The sequence below is a fragment of the Microcaecilia unicolor genome, chromosome 6 (assembly GCF_901765095.1).
Source record: "Microcaecilia unicolor chromosome 6, aMicUni1.1, whole genome shotgun sequence".
Lineage (NCBI taxonomy): Eukaryota > Metazoa > Chordata > Amphibia > Gymnophiona > Siphonopidae > Microcaecilia > Microcaecilia unicolor.
In genome coordinates, this window is record NC_044036.1 from 109211625 (window position 1) to 109236798 (window position 25174).

Below are 25174 nucleotides of genomic sequence, written 5' to 3' on the forward strand. Positions count from 1 at the left end.
TATTAAAGTAGAGGAGTAAAAATGTATGTGCATAATTTTCTCTGTGTAGACTCTGCAAGATTTTTAAAACATATAAGATTTCAGTTTAAAAATTACCCTAGGAAAATATGGGGTCAGTATTCAAAGTGATTTAACCAGGTGGGAGAACCTCCCACCTTAAATCGCTTGTGCCTGCCTATATGCTGTCTGATTAGCTCAGGGGTGGTCAATGGGCAGAGCCTGGACAGAGCTGGTATTTAACTGGCTAGCAGCAATATTCAGCCTTCTGTTAAGTGGATAAAGTTAAGACAGCAAAAAGGCTGACCTAGTTTTATCCAACAAGCTAACTTCACGCTGCTCTGAATATTGATCAGTATGCAGTTTACTTCCGGATGGCCATTGTAACTGGATATTAAGTGTCAGAACCTGAACTTGGCCTAGCATTGAAAATGCAGGCTCAGTTCAGCATGCAGTTGTCAGCAGTTTATAAAATTGCCGACTCTCAAAAGCTGAATATTGCCCTCCTGTGATAAAAGGGGCTCTTTCTGCTTGGGGGGGGGGGGGAGGGAGTGGGGGCTGTTGTTGTTTGAGGTGTTTTACTGGGCTCTAGCACCCAGTTTTAGCTGAACACGAGCAGCAAATTTTGACCACAAATTTGGATTTAGCTGAAACTAAAAAAAAAGTGTTGCCTTCTACTGGACAATCCCTGAAGCAGCTCTAAATCTCAACTTTCAATACAGAAAAATAGTTATGCATTCCCCTTTTGAAATGGGGAACTTATGTGTATATTTTTGCCATGCCCACTTGATACATATAACCAGAAGCACAACAAGATTAGCATGAACATACCTAAATCTCCACTACCCAAGCAGCAAAGGACTCAAATATAAAATCAACATATGCATCCAGCTTTTCCTATTTAAGCACACAACTATGGAACACATTGTCAAAAATAGTAAAAACAACATATGACCAGCTAAATTTCTGGAAAGAACTAAAAACAGACTTGTTCAGAAAGGCATATCACACCGACCCAACATAAAAACCAGAGCACCTACAACACAACAAAACCAAAGATCGTAATGGACACACCCCAACTTTCCCTCTTCCCCTCTAAGTTCCCCCAGTGTATCTACCATATATGATCCCTATTCTACCACATTGTATTTGTTCATAACGGAACTGGCGAACGCTGTTACGGTACTATGTAAGCCACACTGAGCCTGCAAATAGGTGGGGAAATGTGGGATACAAATAAATAAATAAATAAGTCATTTTAGTGAAATTTAGGGGCCCTTTTACTAAAGTGCATTATGTTTTTGCACTTTAACTGTCAGTGTTAAAGTGAAGTAAGTGCAGGGAATGTGCCCAAGTTTATGCCCTGCATTTAGTGCACAAAGCAAACACGTACTGCATGGGCACCACCATCCTGACCAGAACCCCCCAAATCTGTTCACCCTGATGTAGGCTAACCCAAAATCAAGTCCCTCCACCACCAACAGGAGATGCAAGGTAACAGCTCCCTCCTGCATCAAGTACCATTCCTTGCATTATGACTTCCAATATCAAGCAGCGCCTCACATTATAACCCTCCCATGACCACATCAGGAGCTCCCTCTCATCAATAAATCTCAAGTGTAGAAAATCCCTCCACAGCCAACTTTCCATTCCCCTTCCTCAGCAGGACTCCCATAATGTCCTATCCCAACCTATTACTTCAACCCCCAACAAGGACCCCACTAGGGGGATCCCTGGTATTCTAGAGACATGGATCGGGAGTTCTCTCCCTGCTGCAGAATCTTCCAGGACAGTTAAAAATGACCATACTTCATCAAGAAGTAGTTATATTTTTGTGAAAATGAACCCACAAAACATTTTACATGCCTGTTTTCCGAAATCACACATGCATGAGCTGCTTTGCTTATTTTAGCTCATGAATGCGGAATATAAGTAAACTTTCATGTATACTCTGCTAGAGTTTGCCACTGTGACGTACACTTTTTCGAAATAACTTTATAAAAGCGGGATTCACATGAGAAAATAATGCAAAACAAAAAGGTTTTGGTATTTTTCCACTTCTGGGGCAATTTGCACTATTTACCACATGAAGTCCACTTTTGTAAAAGATTTATCACTTTAAGACATAATCCCCCAGATTCTATATAGCACACCTTAAGTTGCATGTGTAAATCTGGTAGTATTCTGGATTTGCAAGTGCAACTTAATAAGCTAACAAACAAATCAGTGCCGATAATTGCAAATTAACAAGCAATTATTGACATTAGCATTAATTAGAATTTACATGCACAACTGTCTAAGTGTATTCTGTAATGTGATATGCACAAATTCTAAGCTGCTTAGCTGAAAAGGGGGTGTGGTCATGGACGTGGAATAGGTGGGCCATGGCTGTTTCTAAAATCTATGCGCATTGTTATAGAATACACCTGGTCTGCGCCTAATTTAGGTGTCGGCATTTAAACAAAATTTTACTTGGCATGACTGTCCATGACTAAATTTAGTCACGCGGACAGGCACTTGGCATATTCTATAAACCATGTGGAAATTTAGACATATTCTAAAAAGTACGCCTAAATTTAGGTATACTTTATAGAATATGCCTAGGCATATTTTGTTTCAGTGCCAATTTTATTTAGGTTTGGTGTATAGAATATAGCCAAATAGGGATGCAGACAGCTCAAACGGTTCATTTGACTTTCTTTTTCTGATTTTTGGGTGCTTTTTTCCTGTGTACTTCACATGTTAATAACTCTTTAAATACATGCATTTGAACTTTGTAACGTGGAAATTGATTGCATCACAATAACTCATAGGTAAATTACACATTAAATTCAATGTTGCACTCACTAGAATATTTAAGGTGCTTGATCAAACTGACACCTGTGTTTACAAAGGCGCGTTATAGACTCAGCGTTTTTAATGTGTGTTAAACGCTAATGCGCTTATAGGAATATATTGGAGTATTAGTGTTTAATATGCCTTAACTTTATAGGCACGTTAAAAATGCTAACGCGCCTTAGTAAACATACCCCTGAATGTTGCTCACGGATTTACATAAGTACATAAGTAATGCCACACTGGAAAAAGACCAAGGGTCCATCGAGCCCAGCATCCTGTCCACGACAGCGGCCAATCCAGGCCAAGGGCACCTGGCAAGCTTCCCAAACGTACAAACATTATATACATGTTATTCCCGGATTTGTGGATTTTTCCCAAGTCCATTTAGTAGCGGTTTATGGACTTGTCCTTTAGGAAACCGTCTAACCCCTTTTTAAACTCTGCCAAGCTAACCACCTTCACCACGTTCTCCGGCAACGAACTCCAGAGTTTAATTACGCTTTGGGTGAAGAAATATTTTCTCCGATTTGTTTTAAATTTACTACACTGTAGTTTCATTGCATGCCCCCTAGTCCTAGTATTTTTGGAAAGCGTGAACAGACGCTTCACATCCACCTGTTCCACTCCACTCATTATTTTATATACCTCTATCATGTCTCCCCTCAGCCGTTGCTCACAGAAATGTTTTTGTGTGTGTGTGTGTTAAATACAGAAATACTTTGCTAATACTGGTGCTCAAAAATTGTTGTTTTTTAAAACTTGTTGCTCGCTTGAAAAAATCTGCACACACCAGGCCACTCCTTAGAGGAAAAAATGGTGCACATCCTTAATATATCTGTTATATGCACAAATGGTATTATAGGAATAGTTTGAAACAATTTCCTTTACTAAATATTGTGTTTATGTTTACTTGGATTGTAGGGTAAACTCGGTGTCCCAGGCCTCCCAGGATATCCAGGAAGACAAGGACAAAAGGTACATTTATTCTAGATTGAGAAACCATACACTGTGAACATGTCATTTATCATCTGCTAGGGTCCTGTTTACTAAGCCGCGCTGTAGGCATGCATACTTTTTAGCACGCACTAATACTAGAGACACTCATAGGAAAATAATGGGTGTCTCTATTGTTAGCGTGCGCTAAACATTTAGTGCGCCTACAGCATGGCTTGGTGAACAGGACCTCTCATGTTTTATCTAATACATACTGTATATAGGTCATTTTTAGCACGCTAACGCTAGAGACACTCATATATTCCTTTGGGTGTCTCTAGCATTAGTGTGTGCTAATTTTTAGCACGCGCTAAAAACACTTTCGCACCTATAGTGTGGCTTAGTAAACAGGGCCCTTTATGTGTGACAAGACACACCAACAGGCTACTTCAGAAATATATTAAACGTTGTGTGGTATTATGCCTATTTCCATGTTACCAATTTAAAAAAATATATATTTTTGGCAGAGGAAGGAGAGACTGGTTCTTCCTCTCAAATAAACCTCACCTTCTTATTGTCCCTTTGCTCCACTTTGCTCAACTGTTTCCTCTCTTCTCCTCTATCCTCCTTTTCATGTTTTCCTTCTCTCCTCTATATAATCTAATATCCATCCCACTGGTCTTCTTTCTGTCTTCCTGCCATCATATCCCTTCTCATGTCTTTTCCTCCTTCAGTCCACTTATAGACTGTCACTGATTGCTGTGAATTGTGGGGTAGCAGTAAGCAGGACTATTGCTCATAGTGTAGTGAGTTAACAGTCAACAGGTGCATGGGGAAGTGGAATGGTCCAGTTGAATTACTGGAATCTGAATGGATCAACAGAGTCAGTGACATCTTTGAGAGTCAACTAGAAAGGGATAAGGAAAGGTGACTTAAGGACATGAGAGAAGACTGGAGCCGAGTGCTAGGGCTGATGGTAGCCGATTGAGTGTTGAGGCATTTCCTGCAAGTTCAAGAACTGGGGTGGCAAAGGGGTAGCAACCCTTTTTTGGGGATGACACTTGCCACCCCTTGCCACCCTGTAATGACGCCTATGCTCTTCAGAAGAGAAAGAGACACTCAAATTCTACAAGGAAGCAATTTAAGTCACTGTCCATAGCACTGAATGACACCATCCTGTGGACACTTACTTGCAAAGTATATGCTGTCAAGCCAAAGCATACACACCTTATACCGGTAGGTATTTTATAAGAGGTCATTTGCACACACATGTGCCACATATGACTTTATAAAATTACCCCCAGTATGTTTAAACTTGAACCCACAGACATAAGCAGAGTAACTGTAGCCTCCATTTTTCATCTTGCTCCTAGGGGAAATCCATCCTTTTATTTATGTTGATGTCACTATTTACAATCCCCTTTTAGGGTGGTATCCATGGAGTTCTCCAAATAATTAAATTGGGGTTTAATAGAATCCTGGGCTTCAGAATTTAGGCTAAAATTAAATCAGAAAAAGACAAAATGTTTGGTAATATCAAGTCCGTTTGGCCATGATCCCTGCAGCAATTTTAGCAATGACTACATTACTTATCCCTAGGAAACCACTGTTAAAATATAAGGTTTTGTTGTTGATCGGCACTTATCCTTTGAATCTCAAGTGCCCCCTGTAGTTACTAAGGACCCATTTTACCAAGATGCGGCAAAAGGAGGCCAGCGCTGGTGTTGGCACAGGTTTTACATGTGCGCCAAGGCCCCCTTTTAGCACAGAGGGAGGGAGTGCTAAAAGCGATGCAATGTGGTGTGATTGGGGACGGGGGGAGTGCCACCAAAGCAACTTGGCTCAGGGCACTACTATCCCTTGATCCAGCCCTGTGCATTGGCTTTCTATTAAGGCCAGGGTTCTTTTCAAACTCTGTCCTCTCATATTTCAGATTTTATATGGTATTGCCTCTGTTTATATGTTACCCCTTATTACTTTGCCTTCTCGCAATGCCACCTGTGGTGTGAGAGACTACCTGTGTCTTCATTTTCCTACCTATAAGAAAGTAGTCTGTAAGTCAATGTATTCTGCTATTTTTTTTTTACCAAGGTACTAGGTTCTGGAATTTCTTTCTGAAATACATAAAATCCCAACATGCTTACTTAGTTTATGAAAGTTTTTGAAATCTTTCCTTTTTAAACAATTTCTATTAATTGATACTGATGCTAGCCCCCCCCCCCCCCAGCTTTCATTCTCTCCTATATGCTTTATTATTAGTTTTATATATATATATATATATATATATATATATATATATATATATATATATATATATATATATATATATGAAGGATTGTAGATTTTATTTAATATTTTGTAATGACTCCTTGTAGCTTGTTAGCCACGTTGAACTCAAAATTGTTTGGGAAAATGTAGGATATAAATGTCATAAATAAATAAATTAACTATTTACACTATGTCCCTCCTGTAGTGTCACTGTAGCACTTGATGACAGGTATAAGCTCGAAGGTGATCTAATCTTTAGTATTTTATTTTTCCCAATATTTTTTTTCTTGGAATTGTAAAACAGTAGAATTCACACTCCAATAGCACATGAATCTCTCTTCTTCCTCAGGACTGATGGCATTTCTGGCTGGGTGTTTCTTAGAGTGTTTGCAAATATCATGATGCTCTGAAAAATGCCATGACATTTCTTTTTCTTGCTTCAAAATGATTGTACCATGAAAAGGTGACTTGTGCATAAATAGAAATTTGTTTGGATTGATAATGAACAGCCAGAATTTGCTGAACACATAATAATCACAGTCCCTGGTTTTCTGTGGCAGCAGAGTGGTAAATTCTGTAGTATAGATTTTTTTTAATGATTCGGGAGCACATTTGCATATATTTTGTCTTTCTTACTATTCTTTTGGAAGATTTCTAAAAAAGAAAGCTTTAACAAACAGTTTTAACCCTTCTCATGTGTGCCTATTCTTCCCTTCTTCTTTCTTTCGCTTTTCATCCTTTCTATTTTCTGTTCATCCCTGTTTTCTTTCCTGTCTCCCCTTTCATTAATAGCAACTATTAAGAGATGCAATGATATGCACACCAGTGTGGTAGCAAGCAAAAAGCAGACCAATGATATAGGAGTGCTGGGCAAATTTATTAGTGCAAATACCCGACGTGGCCACATTTCACCCTATGGCTGCATCATGGGTTAGAAACTAATAAGAAACAGATAAAATATTAGTCAAAATGAAAATATTAACAAACAATATTAATAAAAATATATGCTAATTAAAATAAATAAAATATATCTAATTGATCATAATAAAAACATCAATAAATAACATTGAATGAAAAACCTAATTAGAATATGTACAAATTAAAACAATTATAAATGGAGACACAATAGGAACAAAAAACAATTAAATAAATATGGTCAATAATAACATGTTTAAATTATTATTGATCATATACATTTAATTGTTTTTGGTTCCTATAATTTGGATATATTTCTAATTAGGTCTTTCATTCAATGTTATTTATTGATATTTTTATTGTGATCAATTTGATGTATTTTATTTATTTTAATTTGCATATATTTTTATTAATATTGTTTGCTGATTTTATCATTTTGATTAATAGAATATTTTATCTGTTTCTTATTAGTTTCTAACCCCTGATGCATCCATAGTGAGAAACATGGTCACATCGAGTTTTTGAACTAATAAATTTGCCCAGCACTCCTATATCTTTGATCTGCTTTTTGCTTGCTCCCCTCTCATTAATTACTTATTTTTCTTCCTCCCAAATTAACCTCACCTTCTTATTTTCCTTCATCTATCTTCTTCCTCCTTAACCAGTTTCTCCTTCACTTTGCTCCACTATTTCCTCTCTTCTCTCAGTCTATTTTGTCTCATTCTCCTCTATCCTTCTTTTCACTTCTTCTTTCTATCTTTCATCCCTTCTCTCTTCTATATAATCTAATACCTATCCCACTGGTCCTCTTTCTTTCTTCCTCCAATCATATCCCTTCTCTCGTCTCTTGTCTTTTCCTCCTTCAGCACACTTATAGACTGTCATTGATTGCTGTGAATTGTGGGATAGCAGAAAGCAGGACAATTGCTCATAGTGCAGTGAGAGGGTCCCTTTTACTAAGCCGTGTAAGCACTTAATTCATTCACTAGTCATTAGTCAACTTGATTATTGCAAAGCTCTTTATCAGGGAACCAAGGTTAAAGATCTCAAGCATCTTTAACTAATACAGAACAGTGCCATCAAACTTATTTGAGGACATAAGAAATATGATTATGTAACAACTCTTCTTAAAGCAGTCCACTGCATCACATACAAGATCTTACTACTTGTGCACAAGATCCATAACTCTGGTGAACCACTATTTTTTTCAGGACTCCTGACCTCCTATTGCCCAACCAGATCACTATGGTCCTCACAATAAAATTATCTCATTGTCTCCTTGTTCCACAAAATTACTATGACACCACCCACTGTGGAATTTTCTCTGTTTGAGGTCTCAAGTTGTGGAATAAACTCCCACAACACCTTAGATCTACATCATCCTTACAGCAATATAAAATGCCCCCTTTGAAATTTACTTTCAAAAAGGTAAGCATAGGAAGTCAAATATGTTAGTGTTTAACTTTAAAAAAGGAAGCTATGATAAAATGAGAAGAACGGTAACAAAAAAACTTAGAGGAGTGAATGAGAGGGTAAGAAACCTACAACATGTGTGGATGCTGTTCAAAAACACCACCCTGGAGGCCCAGGCCAAACATATTCCACGTATCAGAAAAGGAGGACGGAAAACCAAACGACAGCTGGCGTGGTTAAAAAGTGAGGTAAAGGAGGCTATTGGAGCTAAAAAGGAATCCTTCAGAAATTGGAAGAAGGAACCGAATGAGGAAAATAAGAAGCGGCATAAGGAATGTCAGATGCAAAGCGCTGTTGTCAGGTCAGATGCAAAGCGCTGATAAGAAAGGCAAAGAGGTATTTTGAAAGAAAGATAGCGATAGAGGCAAAAACTGATAGTAAAACTTTTTTTAGATACATTAAAAGCAGGAAACCGGCAAAAGAATCTTTTGGCCCGCTGGATGACCGGGGTGTAAAGGGGACGATCAAGGAAGACAAAGAAATAGCAGAAAAACTAAATGAGTTCTCTGCTTTGGTCTTCACCGAGGAAGATTTGGGTGGGATACCGATGCTGGACAGGGTATTCGAAGCAGAAGAGTCAGAAAAACTTATTGAAATATCTGTAGATCTGGAAGACGTAATGGAGCAATTCTGCAAACTGAAGTGTAGCAAATCTCCTGACCGAATGGTATTCACCCTAGGGTACTGATAGAACTAAAAAATGAGCTGGCAGAGCTACTGTTATTGATTTGTAATTTATCCTTAAAATCGAGCGTGGTACCGGAAGATTGGAGGGTGGCCAATGTAACGCCAATGTTTAAAAAAGGTTCCAGAGGAGACCCGGGAAATTATAGACCAATGAGTCTGGCGTCGGTGCCGGGCAAAATGGTAGTGACTATAATCAAGAACAAAATTACAGAGCACATTCAAAAGCATGGACTAATGGGACAAAGTCAACATGGATTTAGTGAAGGGAAGTCTTGCCTCACCAATCTGCTGCATTTCTTTGAAGGGGTAAACAAATATGTGGACAAAGGTGAGCCAGTTGATATTGTGTATCTAGATTTTCAGAAGGCGTTTGATAAGGTCCCTCATGAAAGACTACAGAGGAAATTAGAGGGACATGGGATCGGAGGTAGTGTCTTACTATGGATTAAAAACTGGTTGAAAGGAAACAGAGAGTAGGATTAAAAGGTCAATATTCACAATGGAGAAAGTTATTCAAAGTAGTCAAATCGCGGAAAGATTGTGAAAAACTACAAGAGGTCCTTACGAGACTGAGCGTCTAAATGGCAGATGACATTTAATGTGGACAACTGCAAAGTGATGCATGTGGGAAAGAGGAACCTGAACTATAACTACATCATGCAGGGTTCAGCGTTGGGAGTCACGGACCGAGAAAGGGATCTAGGTGTCATCATTGATGATACGTTGAAAACTTCTGCTCAATGTGCTGCGGCGGCTAGGAAAGCAAATAGAATGTTGGGTATCATTAGGAAAGGGATTGAAAACAAAAATAAGGATATTATTCTGCCATTGTATCGCTCCATAGTGTGACCGCAACTCGAGTATTGTGTTCAATTCGGATCGCCGCACCTCAAAAAAGACAAAGTGGAATTGGAAAAGGTGCAGAGAAGGGGGACAAAGATGATACTGGGGATGGGACAACTAACCTATCAGGATAGGCTGAAGAGGCTGGGGCTCTTCAGCTTGGAGAAAAGGCGGCTGAGGGGAGATATGATAGAGGCCTATAAGATAATGAGTGCAATGCAATGGGTCGATGTGGAGCGTCTGTTTATGCTTTCCAAAAATACTAGGACAAGGGGGCATGCGATGAAGCTGCAGTGTGGTCAATTTAAAACGAATCGGAGGAAATGTTTCTTCACTCAACGCGTGGTTAAACTCTGGAACTCGCTGACAGAGAAGATGGTTAAGGCGGTTTACTTAGCGGATTTGAAAAAAGAGTTGGACGGCTTCCTGGAGGAAAAAGCCATAAAATGTTATTGAATGGACAAGGGAATAATACAATATTTCTGGGATGGGTGGGACAAATTGCTTGTTCTTTCGGGTGCTGTCGGTGACAGGGTGCTGGGCTCGATGGACCCTTGGTCTGTCCCAGCATGGCGATGCTTATGTACTTATGTGTTTTCCCTCCCCTGCTTTCTAATGAACATTGTAGTTCCACCCCTCTTTCCCTGAATTTCTTTTCTCTGCTTGCTTTTTACCCTCTCTTCTATTTTCTTACTCTATATCAGATTGTAAGCCACTCAGATAGAGCTCTGATGGATAGGATAGAAAATTTCTGCATAAAGTTGAAACCTTGAAGCTTGGATTATTTCTGCCTCCTACAGGATTTGATACTCTGGGGGTGGGTCTGAAGGATTGAGGGGGAGAGGAGGCAGGGGAACTCCTGGGCTTGGGATGGATCTTGTTTTTAGGAAGGTGTAGAGAATGCCTTGAGGTTAATGGGACTTAGTGGGGGAAGGGGGACACCAATTTGTTTTCATTATCTCAGGCTCAGACTGGGGAGGAGGATCATACTGGGCCATCATCCCACCAGAGTTTTGAACCCTCTGGGTGATCTGACAGGGGGCAGTGGCTCCTGTAAACACATGTTCCTGCTGTACAAAGGGGCTGCAGAACAGGCACCAAAAATTATACCTATATCTAATTGAAATGTAGTTATTCTTTCTTCCTTTTTTTTTCTGAAAACAGGTCTGTAAACCATTTTTCATTGGCCTGTTTTTGTAAATGTCTTCATTCATGAGCTGTTTTACATGATTCTTTATTACAGCAGCTCATAAATGCAGAATTTAAATTGGCTTTCACATGTAGCAGAATACATTTGAAAGTTTACCACTCTGAAGAAGGCTGTTTCAAACTTACTTCACAAAAATGGGCTTTGTAGAAAAAAATAGCACAACATACTGCAATGTTATCATCTGTGCACATTTGTAGGTATTTTGTACTGTTTCTCACATGAAGAGTACTTTTGCAGTGACAGCTCATTTTAGTATATCATCCTTGTTTTTTATCTTGATAATCCTGCTTGTGTGAGCATTATGTAGGCTATGGCTATATTACTAGTGTCAGTATTATTGTTACTAGAGTTTCTCATAAGTCTGTGGTTGAAATCATAATGCTTGAGTACTATTTTCATGGTAGTTTTGGAACTGGTTTTCAGACTCTGTAAATTTGACCGTCATTCTCAAAACTCATAGCTGTTTTAGTTTGAAGAGGCTCAGATTTTTCACATTGCTTTGCCAATCTCTCCTTTTATCGACATTTTCTCTTCATGCCACTAGAGAAACTTTATACAAAGAAAAGATCTGGAATCACTGAATAAAGTGAGAAAAATTCATCTATAGCATGAACTATTTGTCTTTTCATATGAGGCTAAACATCCATTCCTTCTAATGTTCATTCACATATCTGCATGATGTGGAGTTCACCTTTTGCAAGGACAAACATTTACTTCTGGTAAACAGTTGATTATCATAGAACACTATCGCTCTGTGAAATTTTCCTCTTGCCTATGAGATAGTACTGTTTTAATTTAATGGAAAAGAAGATAGCTATATTTCTTACTGAAAAAGCAACTGATCTTTGGACTACTGTTGATATTATGTGTAGAGTGGGGATGGGGATGGTCTACTTTTAAGTATATCACTATTATCAAGATGTGAAGGTTATAGTCTTCTTGGAACACTGCCAGCAGCTAGTGACCCAGAAGGATCCCTTGAAAGTAATTAAATCTGTACCACTAATAACAATGCATTCATGAAACTGATCAATTTCTATCCCAAAGAAGCCCATTTACTACCTTGTCAATTAAGGCTGCTAAATGGACACATGTTGGGATTAGAAATACATTGCTATGAGCTCGCATGATAACATAATTGATTAAGTTGATAGCGATTTCTAGCATAGCAAACAAATATAGGAAATGGGGTTTGCCAATAAATTATTTTAGTATTGAGTTTCATAATGATAATTGAAATATTAATCTCAAGTGTATATAAATGTGTTGATGTCTTTATTGCATTCAGGATCTGAAGTCTTATGGTAAGCTATATTTCTGACACTAATAAGACCTGCATGATAAGTTAAAGCAGCAGTGGCGTTCCTGGGGGGGCTGACACCCGGGGCGGATCGCCGATGCGCCGCGCCCCCCCCCCCGGCAAAAGAACCCCCCGGGTGCAGCGCGATCCCCCGGCGAAAGACCCCCCCCCCCGAGTGCACGCCGCTGGGGGGGGGGGGGGTGCAGCACGTCTGCCGGCTCTTCGTTTTCATGCTCCCTTTGCCCCGGAACAGGAAGTAACCTGTTCCGGGGCAGAGGGAGCATGAAAACAAAGAGCCGGCAGGCGTGCGGCACCCCCCCACCGGCGTGCACCCGGGGCGGACCGCCCCCACCGCCCCCCCTTGGTACGCCACTGTAAAGCAGTAATCTATTAGTATGGAACAGTGCAGACACCATTATATCAAAGCTTGATTATCATTGTCTAGTATTATCTTATTTGGCTCATTATGTATGTCTTATTGTTACCTGCCTGGATAATATGAGTTATAAATATTTACAAAAATAAATATACATTTTGGTTATTTAGACCTAGATTCAGTGTTGTCATTAATGTCTATATAATTGTATATTTTGTTTATTTTCTTGTTAGGGTTCCATCGGTTTCCCTGGATTTGCAGGCTCTAATGGAGAGAAAGGAGCACGGGTACGATATCTTTTGCTAAAACATTAGAAATGTGGTTAAATCACAATGGAATTCTACTTTTGTTCTGTTTTGAACAACTCTATTTTATTATCACATCAAGGAAAGATGTGAAATTGTTCTTTGCTCCTCAGAGAGAGGTGGAACACACAAAGAAAAAAAAAAGTAACTAACTTGCTCTGTAGACAAGCAGGACAAATGCAAGCACAGTTTCTGGCGATGTTATCCAACATAGCCAGGGTGCCTAGAGCCGTCCTCCAGCTTGAATGATCTTTTATATTTTTCTTCAGTGAGTCTTTGCAGAGATTCCCATATTCCCCTCAGCAGCCCATGAAGATCCAATTTTCTCAATCCACTGGCTGGCCCTCCTCCCTTCCCTCACAGAGCAGACTTACCAGAGAATTGCTTTATTGGACAATAGTGCTCCACCAGTTTAAAGTGCTATCATTTTTACTTTCACTTAGTGGTTCTCAGTGGCCCCTTATGATGTCATCATTGCCAGTGATAATTACTCTATTTGCTGCATCTACCCCACCAGGTTTGGCTTTGGCTCTCTCTGGATAGCACCAGTTTTAGTGGTTTCAGCTGAGTCTGGTGAGCAGTTCTTCTCTTGGGACCAACAGTTGATTTCAAAATACTAGATTCTCAAACCTGGGATGGTAGCTCCACCCCACTTTGCCTCATTTGGTACTAGGTCTACCTACAACTCACAAGGTGGCTTTCAAATCAGCTTCCTTTTCTTCAGAAAAAAAAAGGAGAAGCTGAGGCATACTTCTCAGAAAGATACCCTGTATACAGCAGGAGGAGAAGAAATCCATCACCAGTTCTTCAAAAAGCCACAGTCTTCCTCAGATAGCTTTTTATACAGGTACATCTACAACGCAGATAAGGACCATATTGAGTCAGACGAGTGGTTCATCTAGCCCAGTATCCTGCTTCCAATAGTAGCCACTCCAGGTCACAAGTTCCTGGAAGAAACTCAAATCGTAGCTACATTAAAGAGTTGAAATGAGAGTTGAACCCAGGCCCTCTAGTTTGCTGTCCCCTGCTGTAATCATTAGATAACTCCATATGGATGATGCAGGTTCTGCAATGCCTATTCTTTCATCCCAACCCTCAGGGCCATACCACTCACAGGCAGCCTGACCAGTCAGCATTTATTCAGCTCCTGACATGGTTTACCCAAGACATGAGTGCCATTCTCCAGAGAAATCCTGCTAATATAACAACTTCTACCTCTATACCTCAGCTTCAGGTTACTGAGGCTCAGTCAGCCATGGTTGAACCTTCACCACTAATAATCAAAAACAGCGAAGATGACACAAATGGTCAAAAGGATGAAAAAAAAAAAAAAAGGGGGATAAAAAAAGCAAAAATATGTAGAAAAGTGGAAAACAAAAAAAGGAAATAACAAAAATCAAAAATGAGAAAAAGACGACACAAGTAAGATAAAAAATGTGAATTTATTAAGGTGATATGACTCGACACAGCTGTGTTTCGGCCCAACCGGCCTGCGTCAGGAGTCTGTTACACCATATATGTATTCTCTGGCAATATGAGTTCTTGTAAGATATTCAATAAAATTCAATTCAATAACACTCTGCCTTTAAAAAGGCTGTGTGCGTGATTAAACAACAATCGTTATAGAGAATACTGGTGCGGAAAATGTATCTTCATCTCGTTGAACAAAGTATCGAAGCTACTAGCGAACGCTAGTAGCTTCGATACTTTGTTCAACGAGATGAAGATACATTTTCCGCACCAATATTCTCTATAACGATTGTTGTTTAATCACGCACACAGCCTTTTTAAAGGCAGAGTGTTATTGAATTGAATTTTATTGAATATCTTACAAGAACTCATATTGCCAGAGAATACATATATGGTGTAACAGACTCCTGACGCAGGCCGGTTGGGCCGAAACACAGCTGTGTCGAGTCATATCACCTTAATAAATTCACATTTTTTATCTTACTTGTGTCGTCTTTTTCTCATTTTTGATTTTTGTTATTTCCTTTTTTTGTTTTCCACTTTTCTACATATTTTTGCATTTCTTTTTCTTGATTTCCTCGTTTCCCGTTTTATATATATTTTTTTGTTGTTCTTCATTTTTTTGCTTTTTTTATCCCCCTTTTTTTTTTTTCGTCCTTTTGACCATTTGTGTCATCTTCGCTGTTTTTGATTATTGTTGTTGGTTGCGAAGACAGGTTTCTTCTGTATTTATTGAACCTTCACCACTTCCACATTTGCCCTTTCCATCTTGATGCAATTGGTCATCAGACCTTTCCATTTCTCTCCATCAATAGGAAAATCTTTGCCCTCCCTTTAATCTTGCTTTTTCTCATAACTGGGACCTTGTCCCAGCAGGTGAACTTTCTTAGTCCTTGTTCTGCCCTCTCACCAGTATGATCTTCAAGCAGCTTAAACCAGAGTATAGAGCATCACTATGAGAAGACTCAGAACTCTTGAACCAAATCTTTTTTAATGCAGTAATCAAATAAGGAAAACTAACTTGCAAACTGGGAGACTGTTTTCCACTAGCTCCTTCTCCATGCAAGAGAGAAGCTGGAAGTAATTCAACAGCACTCTGAGTAATGGTGCTGTTTATACTTTTACACTGGTAAAATCTTGATAGCATCACAGTAGCTTAAAGGGGGGTCACATAGCACAGTACATCATAGGCAGTTTCAGTTCACAGTGGAGAAATGTGGCAAAATAACTCTTACAGACCCGATGGGGAGAGAAGGGGGAGCAACTAGCCCAGCATGCACAGAGAACAAGGCAAGCCAATAGAAAGAGTCCCATAATACACATGAAGCTGGACATATGCTCTGAAAGAGCCTATTACAGGGAACTACAGGATTGCAGGGATTTGTAGTTCAAGGGCATAACCCATTTCCCTACCTCCAAGCAAATGAGGGCAGAGCAGTCCTGAAGGCCCACATTCTATAAATCATGCTAAAAAATGGGCATCAGAAAAGATTGGCGCTAAATAAGATTTTATAAAGGGCATATACCCTTTACAGAATAATGCTTAGCGTCAATTCCCATGACCTAACTTTGCGCATCAGACTTATGCCTGCTGAAGCCTGGTGTAAATGCTGGAGTTAAAGTTAAGTGTGCTGACCCATTATTCTGTATCAAAATGTGCAACTTTTCAGAATGCCTTATACACACCAATGCCCCTTCCCATGCCCCCATCCCCTTTTGATTTGCTCGCTATGGGATTTGGGCACCAAGGGTTATAGAATAGCGTGCAGCCAGATGTGAGCACAAATCCTAATTGGTGAGAATTTATACCAATATTTATTTATTTATTTATTTACTAGTAAGAAAGGCCTGTTTCCAAAACAAATGAAACAGGCACTAGCATGTGTTTAGATAACACCTGGTTAAATTCACTGAAGAAACCTATTCACTTCCCTTGACCCTACAAAATATTCTCTGCCCTGCTTGACACCATCACCTCTGGCCTGAACCTTTGCCACATCTTACCCTCTGCCATTCAACCCCAACCTTAAGAAAAACATGAATTCAGCACCATCTCTTAGTCCCCTTCCCTGACTCTACATTCACTCCCTTTCAATCCTCCCTCTCAGTCCCCACCATTGACTCATTCTCTCAACTCCTTTTCACTGTTCCAGTCAATCACTATCTGTTTTTAATCCCCCACACTCTATTCCCAACACCACTTGCTCAACCTCCTCTCCCTGTTGCTACCACCCACTCTAGTTTCCCTCCTCATCCCCAGAAAAATATTAGTTCCTTCAACAAATATGGGTTAATCTAATAGAAAGTATCAGTGTCAGGAGCTTCTCTGGTTAAAGAGAAACTTCTCATCATGTGCATCACTGAAATCTCTGAGATTGGAGGGAAATAAATTCAAGGGGTGAGTATAAGAAACGTATCTTTAGTGATATATTGCACTTCATCATCTGAAAGGCTTTGAGCATGTTGTCAATGAGTATAGTGCAGTGTGGTGCCTTGTTGTTACACAGAAAGTTTTGCACAACATTTTCATAGACTCCCATGCTGTCACGTCCCCTACCTCGGCATGAACGGAGTCCTTGAGTGATGCGGAGCTCCACGCCACCTTAGTCCGTGTTGCGCGTGCTCCGGCTTCAATAGGCAGTGCTGTGAGTTTGTTTTTCCAGTGCTCCCATGCCTTGGCTCGCTTCGCTTCAGCATGCGCCCGATTCAGCCTGGATGCCTCGCTCCGCCTCCCGTTCTCGCTGGGATTGGGTGCCCCACGGATGCCCCTGCGGCTCCTCTCCTTTCTCCCCACTTGGCATATCAGGTGCTCCCTTCCCTCCTGCCTGCCTCTTGCTCCTCTCCCATTGGTCGCCAGCTATTCCCTCCTCCTGCTCTCTATCCTATGGCAGCTCTTTGTTCCCTGTTAGGCTTCTACTGACGTCAGACGGCAACACTTTATCTACTGATCTTTTTTCTGGGACCTCGCTTCGGCTTCTACTAAGTTTCATCATGTAGCAACAGGTTGGCGATGCCATTCATTCAGTGTCAGTGCTCTGCCCTCGACATCATCACGTTTGACACGTGGGCGGGGCAGACACTCATGGAGGAAAAGCGATCTCTGCCACTTCACTTTTAGAATGTTGGGAAAGTGAGGCTTCATTAGAATATTGGAGGTGCGTTTTATATAGAAAGATTTATTTATCTATGTATTTGTTTGTTTATTTAGTTAGTTGTGACACATTTATCCCTTATTTTCCCAAAATAAGCTCCGGTTCAATGTGGCTTACATAACAAACATCAGTTAAAAGATTGCACAATTTTAGAAATATTGTCATCCGTGATATAGAACAGATAATTAGGTTACAGTAGCAAAATCTACAAGATTCAGTATTATGAGTTTTTATATACAGATTGGTTCTTTTCCTTATTGAAGGTCAAACTGAATAAATGTGTTTTCAAGAGTTTACAAAACAGCATCTAATCATTTGTATGTCTAAGTCGTTTGGTTAAGGAATTCCAGGTATTGGTACTTTGGTGAGTAAAGTTGGTAGTATGAATAGTTTTATAGATTAATTTCTTGCAACTGGGGACATGTAAGGTAAGGTAGTCTTACCAAAGTGGCATTTGACACTTATAGGCCATTTATTTGTACATTATTTTTACTTTTCTGCTACCATTCCAATCGTTTATTGAGCCACAAATATTGTAGAACAACACAGTGGCCCTTAGCTCTGGATTCACTAGAAAGTGTACTAGCATTTGCCCCACTGTCCTGGGGAGAAAGCAATGTTGCTTTACTTGTAACAGAGATTCTCTGTAGACAGCAGGGAAATGTAGCAACACTTTCCCTCCCCAATTTACTCCCTTAAAAAGAAAAAAAAAAGACTTTCAGAGTGGCTAGCTATCATTTTCTTTCTTTATATACATACACAAAGAGTCTCATATCGTTAGCTGTAGGACAACTAAATCTTCATAGGCTGCTTAGAGGACCCCAGGATTCTCTACACAGACTCAATGAAGGAAAAAAAAGAGAGATCAAGCTGGAGGGGGACTTTGGGCATTCTGGCTATATAGGATATCACTAGAAAGCATGCCGGCACTTCTCTACTGTCTACGGAGAACCTCTATTACAGGGTAAGCAACTTTGCAAAGCAGTTGGGTACAGATGCTAACTACAGTAGTGGATAATAATATAATAATAATAATAATAATAATAATAATAAAAGCAGACAAATTGTTTTTGAAAGTAACCAGCTAAGTTACCGCCCTTTTACGGAGACTCAGTAAGACCAACACGGGCTTACCGCGCACTCTTTTGGGACTGCTGCAGGCCCAACATGGCTGCCAGTGGTAGTCCCACCCCAAGCATGCATCATTTCCAGGGGAAAAAGAAACCCCCAGGAAATGACTTACGCAGTGGTAATCCTGCAGTAATCGGGCATCGCCGCACGCTGTGCAGTTACCGCTGGGTTAGCACGGAAGCCCTTATTGCCACTTCAGTGGGTGGTGGTAAGGGCTCCCTGTTGCATAGCCATGTGGTAAGAGTTCTCTTACTGCATTGCCATGTGTGCTGTGGACTTCTTTACCCACTGCGGTAAAAGAGGCCCTGGCGAGCGGAAGAAACAGTCCCTGCCACCAAAGCAGGTCCATTTTGCCCGCAGCTTGGTTAAAAGGCCCCTAGGTAAACATACAATCTTCAGTTGGTCAATAAATGGTCCCTTTCTGAGTTTGAAAATGTTCATTAACCTTATGAAGAGACCATTTCCACCTTAACAACATTGCTGGTTCCTTTTAATAAATTGCATCTTGACTGACTAACATAATATTCCCTAGTACACAAATATGCTGTTTCCAAAGATGGTAATAATAAACTCTAGATTGCATAGAATTTCATGGTGTCATTTTCTTTCAAGCTCATCTAGATATGGCTCACTCTGCTATTTAGAATTGAAATAGCAGTTTGGAGATCATAAATGTTGATAGCTAAAAATGGCAATTATAAATATGCATCATTTTCCTGTCAGTCAAGTTTATTTGGCAGTAAGAAACCAGCAATACATATTTACCATTTTGAACATTAAATTCACAGAGGTCAATTCAGTATACTGTTGTAAATTGCATAACAGGCATTTACAACAAGCATCTGATTAAAAAAAAATTCCTGGACATTATGGGGGAGAGTCTATATATGGTGCCTGGAAAATCTGTGTGGAAATCATTTTCACCTAAGCGTATTCTATAAGATTTATGCGTAGTATATAGAGTATGCTTAGTTGATATCCCAGCGTCTAAAACTACACGCATCCATTTACACCAACAAAAACGTGGTGTAAATCCCTGCGCATAGATTTACGCAGACCTGGCCATATTCTATAACAATGAGCATAAACTTGGGAATGCCCATGAAACACCCATTTCCCCGCCCATAACCATGCCCCTTTTGGAGGTGTGCATTAGAATTTTGGCGCAATGAGTTACAGCATACGCTTAGCAAGTTATACACATAAAATCTAATTCTTTCCAATTAGTGCTCATTATTGCTTAAGTGCTGTCAACAATGCTGATTGGCTTGTTAAGCCAATTAAGCAACGTGCATTGTTAGAGAATTTGCTTAGATTTAGGCACGGAACACTAGGTGCTATATATAGAATGTGGCCCTATATGATTTACACTAGATTAGCTATATAGACTATATGGGATTAATATTCAGTAGGTGTTAACTTGTTAGGAGAGGCTTTTGCCCAGATACCTCCCACTCATCAGGTTATGTTATATATTGCTTCTAGTCCGCAAATACCTGCATAGTTCTGTTCAGATCACAATAAAAAATAGACTGGCAAAACAAAATCCAGGAAATTACATACTCCAAAGCAGTAGTAATCTGTTAATTAGACAAAAAATTACATTTCAATAGCACCCTTATAAGACCAGATTCTATATTTGGCACCAAAAAAATCAACTTGGATGGAAAACACGACTACGCGTATTCGGTAAACCATGCCTAACTTAGGTGCAGTTCATAGAATACATATAATGCCGTCCACATGACTAAAATGTAGGCACAGTCACTTACACCAATGAAACCTGGTGTAAATGCCCACACCTAACTTTAGGCGCAGAGGAGGAGATTCTGTATATGGTGCCTAAAAAAATTGGTGCTGAAATTAGTGACGACTAAGTGTGTTCTATAATCAGCACCTAGATTTAGGCGCCAATTATATAATATGCTTAGTTGATATTTCAGCGCTGATATCTGCGCACATCCATTTATACCAACCAAACCTGGTATAAATCTCAGTGCTTAGATTTAGGCAGACTGGCCCATGTTCTATAACTTGGCACCTAAATTTTGGAATGCCCAGGAAACGCCCATTTCCCCCGCCCACATCCATGCCCCTTTTTACCTCGGCACGTTAGAAGTTTGACACACATCGTTACAGAATACACTTAGGGGTATGGTTACTAAGGCACATTAGCGTTTTTAACAAGCCTATAAAGTTAAGGCACGTTAAACACTAATACAGTAATACATTCCTATAGGTGCGTTAGCATTTAATGCACATTTAAAATGCTAACACACCTATAGCATGCTTTTGTAAATACAGGCATTAGTGAGTTGTGCGCCTAAATTCTAATCAGTGCTAATTAATGCTCATTATTGCTTGTTAAGTGCTGTTATCAACGCGCATTAGTTTGTTAAGCCAATTAAGTTATGCACGATGTTATAGAATCCATACTGATTTTGGTGCCTAAATCTAAGCGCACTATATAGAATCCAGGGGAGAACGGGTTATTCTATAACACTGCACGTAAGTGTTAGGAATGCCCATGACCCACCCATGCTTCTCCCATGTCCATGTGCCCTTTTGAGATCTGCCCGGTAGAATTTATGCAGACTACTTTATAGAATACGTTTAGCGAGTAGTGCACATGAATTCTAATTAGTGACAATTAGTGCTGATAATTGCTTATCAGTGCTGATTGGCTTGTTAACCAATCGAGTTGTGCACATCAGAATACGTTCAGATTTGTACGTGCAACTCAAGTCGCACTATATAGGATCCAGGGGAATACGTGTGTTTCATTTGGTAAAAATTAGCCTAGCAACCTGTCAAGGTCTTTCTTTGAAAACCTTCCTACATTAACAAATCAATAGGGGCTGTGACCTCTATCTCCTAGGGAACTTTGAGAAGATCACAAAATATAAGATTTTTTGATGAAATAATTGATCAGATCCTCATGACTTACACTGTGACAGTGGAGAAAACTATCTCCAAGGTTTCCCAATGCTTTTGTGACTATGGGGTGCACTAATGGACATTTAATTGCCATTCAACATGGTGAACAATAAAGTGCAATAATAAAAGTACATAAATCTGGAAGACAATTTCAGTGCCTTCCTAAAGGCCAAATATGATGATATTTTCCTAATCTCAGATGGTAGCCTTTTCTATTCTTCAATAGTCCGTTGTCAGAAAACCATCATTCCCATATTTTCCTATTAAAAAACCTGACCTATTTGAAAAATGCCTCTTGTTACCATAATTTAATAAAATATAAATTATTATAGCATGAGGCATGTCCAGATATTTTGGTTTCCTCTGCAATCTTAAACTGTCCTTAACAAATGCAACATTTGAGGCCTAAAGAGTTAATGATTTCCCTATTACAATTTTGAACATCTTTTGATCAAATTGTAAGGTGTCTCTTGAAAATATGCACTTTTGTGATAAAACAACTTGACATCATATTTTCTATCCTAAAGTTTACATACTTGAAGACCAGAAAAATAGTGAATAATACAAGGACTCTAAAAGCATATTATTGTTATTATGAAATTTAAAAAAATGACAGATCCCTGCCCAACTGAAAAAAAACAAAAAGTATTTATAGAAATTAATTGCTATCACTAAAAATTCATAACGTCTCAATTTTGTTTGTATGTGCAATTGTATCACTTCAAATTTCAGTGAATCAGGAGTTCTGTAGTTGCTTCATAATGCAGGAGTTACATTTATGGTTGGAAGTTGTGGACTGAGTAGTCAGAGTATTTGATTTTTCTCCATTGTTCTGTAATCCTGTTTAACCCTGTTTCATGCAGATTTATGTCATGCCTATTAAGCACAAATATCTTGAAAAGCTGTCAGGGTTTGTAGCATTCATGGATGAACAGGAATGTCTTTTGAAGCTTGAAAACAAATGTAAATATTTCTTCTGTAGCAAGATGAGTTTTGGCAATTTCTAAACTTTTGCTCTGCCGTATTCAATTGTTTTTTTATTTTTATTTTTACACTTCAATGAATAGCACATAAGCAATAACTCTATAAATTAGGTGTTTGGGGGTTTATATTAGTGAATGTGTTGCAATCGTAAATCGTAAAGGAAAAGTCCATAGACCATTATTAAATGGACTTGGGGAAAATCCACTATTTCTGGGATAAGCAGTATAAAATGTTTTGTACTTTTTTGGGGTCTTGCCAGGTATTTGTGACCTGGATTGGCCACTGTTGAAAACAGGATGCTGGGCATGATGGACCTTTGGTCTTCCCAGTATGGCAATACTTATGTACTTATCAGTCTTGCATGGCTGAGTTCTTAACTGAAAATTCCAGGGAGACTATTTCACTGCTAATGGCACCCTCTTGATTGTAATTTTTAGTGCAATAAAGCACAACAGACACACACAATCAAATGTAAAAAGAACATTTTGCCCTTTAGGGGTCTGCACATTGTTGCTCTGAATCTAACATCATTGTTTCATTGTTGTATCCAATGTATTAAAAATACATTTGAAAATGTATTTAACAGGGTGTGGCTGGTAAATCAGGACCAAGGGGACAACGAGGACCGACGGTGTGTAACATTTCCATTTTTTATTACTGTTGACATATATTAACATTTTTATTGCAACTACAATTATAGCATTTCCATTTTAGATTTAGTCTTCTGGGAAGTATGTGGGGCATATCAGTACATATGTCTTCTCCTCCCTCAAAGGGGAGGGGAAGACATCTTAATCTAGAATTAGCAAGTTAAATACTGTTAATAATACTTTTGGTTTGAACATATATTGTTCCCAGACTGTATCATGTTTAACTGCCTATATGTGGCTGGCATGATGGCAAATTGCCAACCAGTGTTTAAGCATGAATGACTATAATCTGCCCATCAAGGTTGCTCTGGCCACCTTGTTAGGCAGACTGGATGGACCTTGTAGGTCATTTACTTTGTTACTGTATAACATTCTTTCTTTTAATGAACCTTTCAGGGTCCACGTGGTTCTAGAGGAATAAGAGGTCCCACAGGAAAGCCAGGTCCAAAGGTAATAATCAGTGACTGTGAATGTATTTCAATTTATTAAAAACTACTTCTGAAACATAAATACCCAGATTGCATATGATTATAGTCACTTAATCTACTGCTCTTTTCAGGGTACTGCAGGCAACGATGGTCCTTCTGGTCCACCCGGTGAGCGTGTAAGTGAAAGATTATTTTCAGAATATTAAAATATGTATTACCATTCATTATGTTGCCTATACACCAACTACCTCATTCTATAACAGAGAGCCTAAACTTAAGAGCTATGGAGAAAATTCTCAAATGGTCACCTAAATTTGGGTTCCAGGATGATGAACGCTTAAGTAGATGGCTGGTGAAAATGCTTATACCCAACTGCTGGCAGTTAGGCACATAGGACCAGATTCTGTATATGGCGCTTAAAAAATCTGCACAGAAAACATTTCCACCTACGCATATTCTATAATTGGCGCCTAGATTTAGGAGTGATATATAGAATACACTTTGTTGATATCCTAGTGCCTAAAAATACCCGCATCCATTTACACCAGCAAGAACATGGCACAAATCTGGGCATGTAGATGAAGGCATAGAAGGCCATATTCTATACATTTTGATGTAAATGTAAATTTTTGAACGCCCACAGAATGCCCATTTTCTCTGCTTATAACAACATCCTTTTTTTCCTGCACACATTACATTTTAGGCACAGTGCATTACAGAACACACGTGGAGGGCCATAATTGAACGGGGCCGGCCATCTCTAAGGGCGGCCATCTCCGGGGACGGCCCCATAAAGTGGCATCTCTGACTGTATTATCATATCATTTTGATAATACGGTCGGGGCTGGTCAAATCTCAACATTTGTACCGGCCCTAGAGACCACCGGCATTAAAGATGGCTGCCATTGTTTTTCCCCGATAATGGAAACTCATGGTGGCCATCTCAAACCCGGCCAAATCCAAGGCACTTGGTCATGGGCGGAGCCAGCATTTGTAGTGCACTGGTCCCCCTCACATGCCAGGACACCAACCCAGCACCCTAGGGGGCACTGCAGTGGACTTCACAAATTGATCCCAGGTGCATAGCTCCCTTACCTTGGGTGCTGAGCCCCCCAAAACCCACTCCCCACAACTGTACACCACTACCATAGCCCTTAGGGATGAAGGGGGGTACCTACATGTGGGTACAGTGAGTTTCGGGTGGGTTTTGGAGGGCTCCCATTTACCACCACAAGTGTAACAGGTAGGGGGAGGATGGGCCTGGGTTCGCCTGCCTG

General features: G+C 39.6%; 1 protein-coding gene across 2 annotated transcripts in view; it reads left to right on the plus strand.

Annotated features, from left to right (window-relative positions):
- COL11A1 (collagen type XI alpha 1 chain) overlaps positions 1-25174 on the plus strand; it is a 700769-nt gene that overhangs the window by 399305 nt on the left and 276290 nt on the right. For both annotated transcript variants that reach the window (XM_030205574.1, XM_030205575.1), the window contains 5 exons: positions 3757-3810; positions 13074-13127; positions 23406-23450; positions 23866-23919; positions 24029-24073. In XM_030205574.1, coding sequence (XP_030061434.1) covers positions 3757-3810; positions 13074-13127; positions 23406-23450; positions 23866-23919; positions 24029-24073 — 252 coding nt within the window. The remainder of the gene's footprint in view (positions 1-3756; positions 3811-13073; positions 13128-23405; positions 23451-23865; positions 23920-24028; positions 24074-25174) is intronic.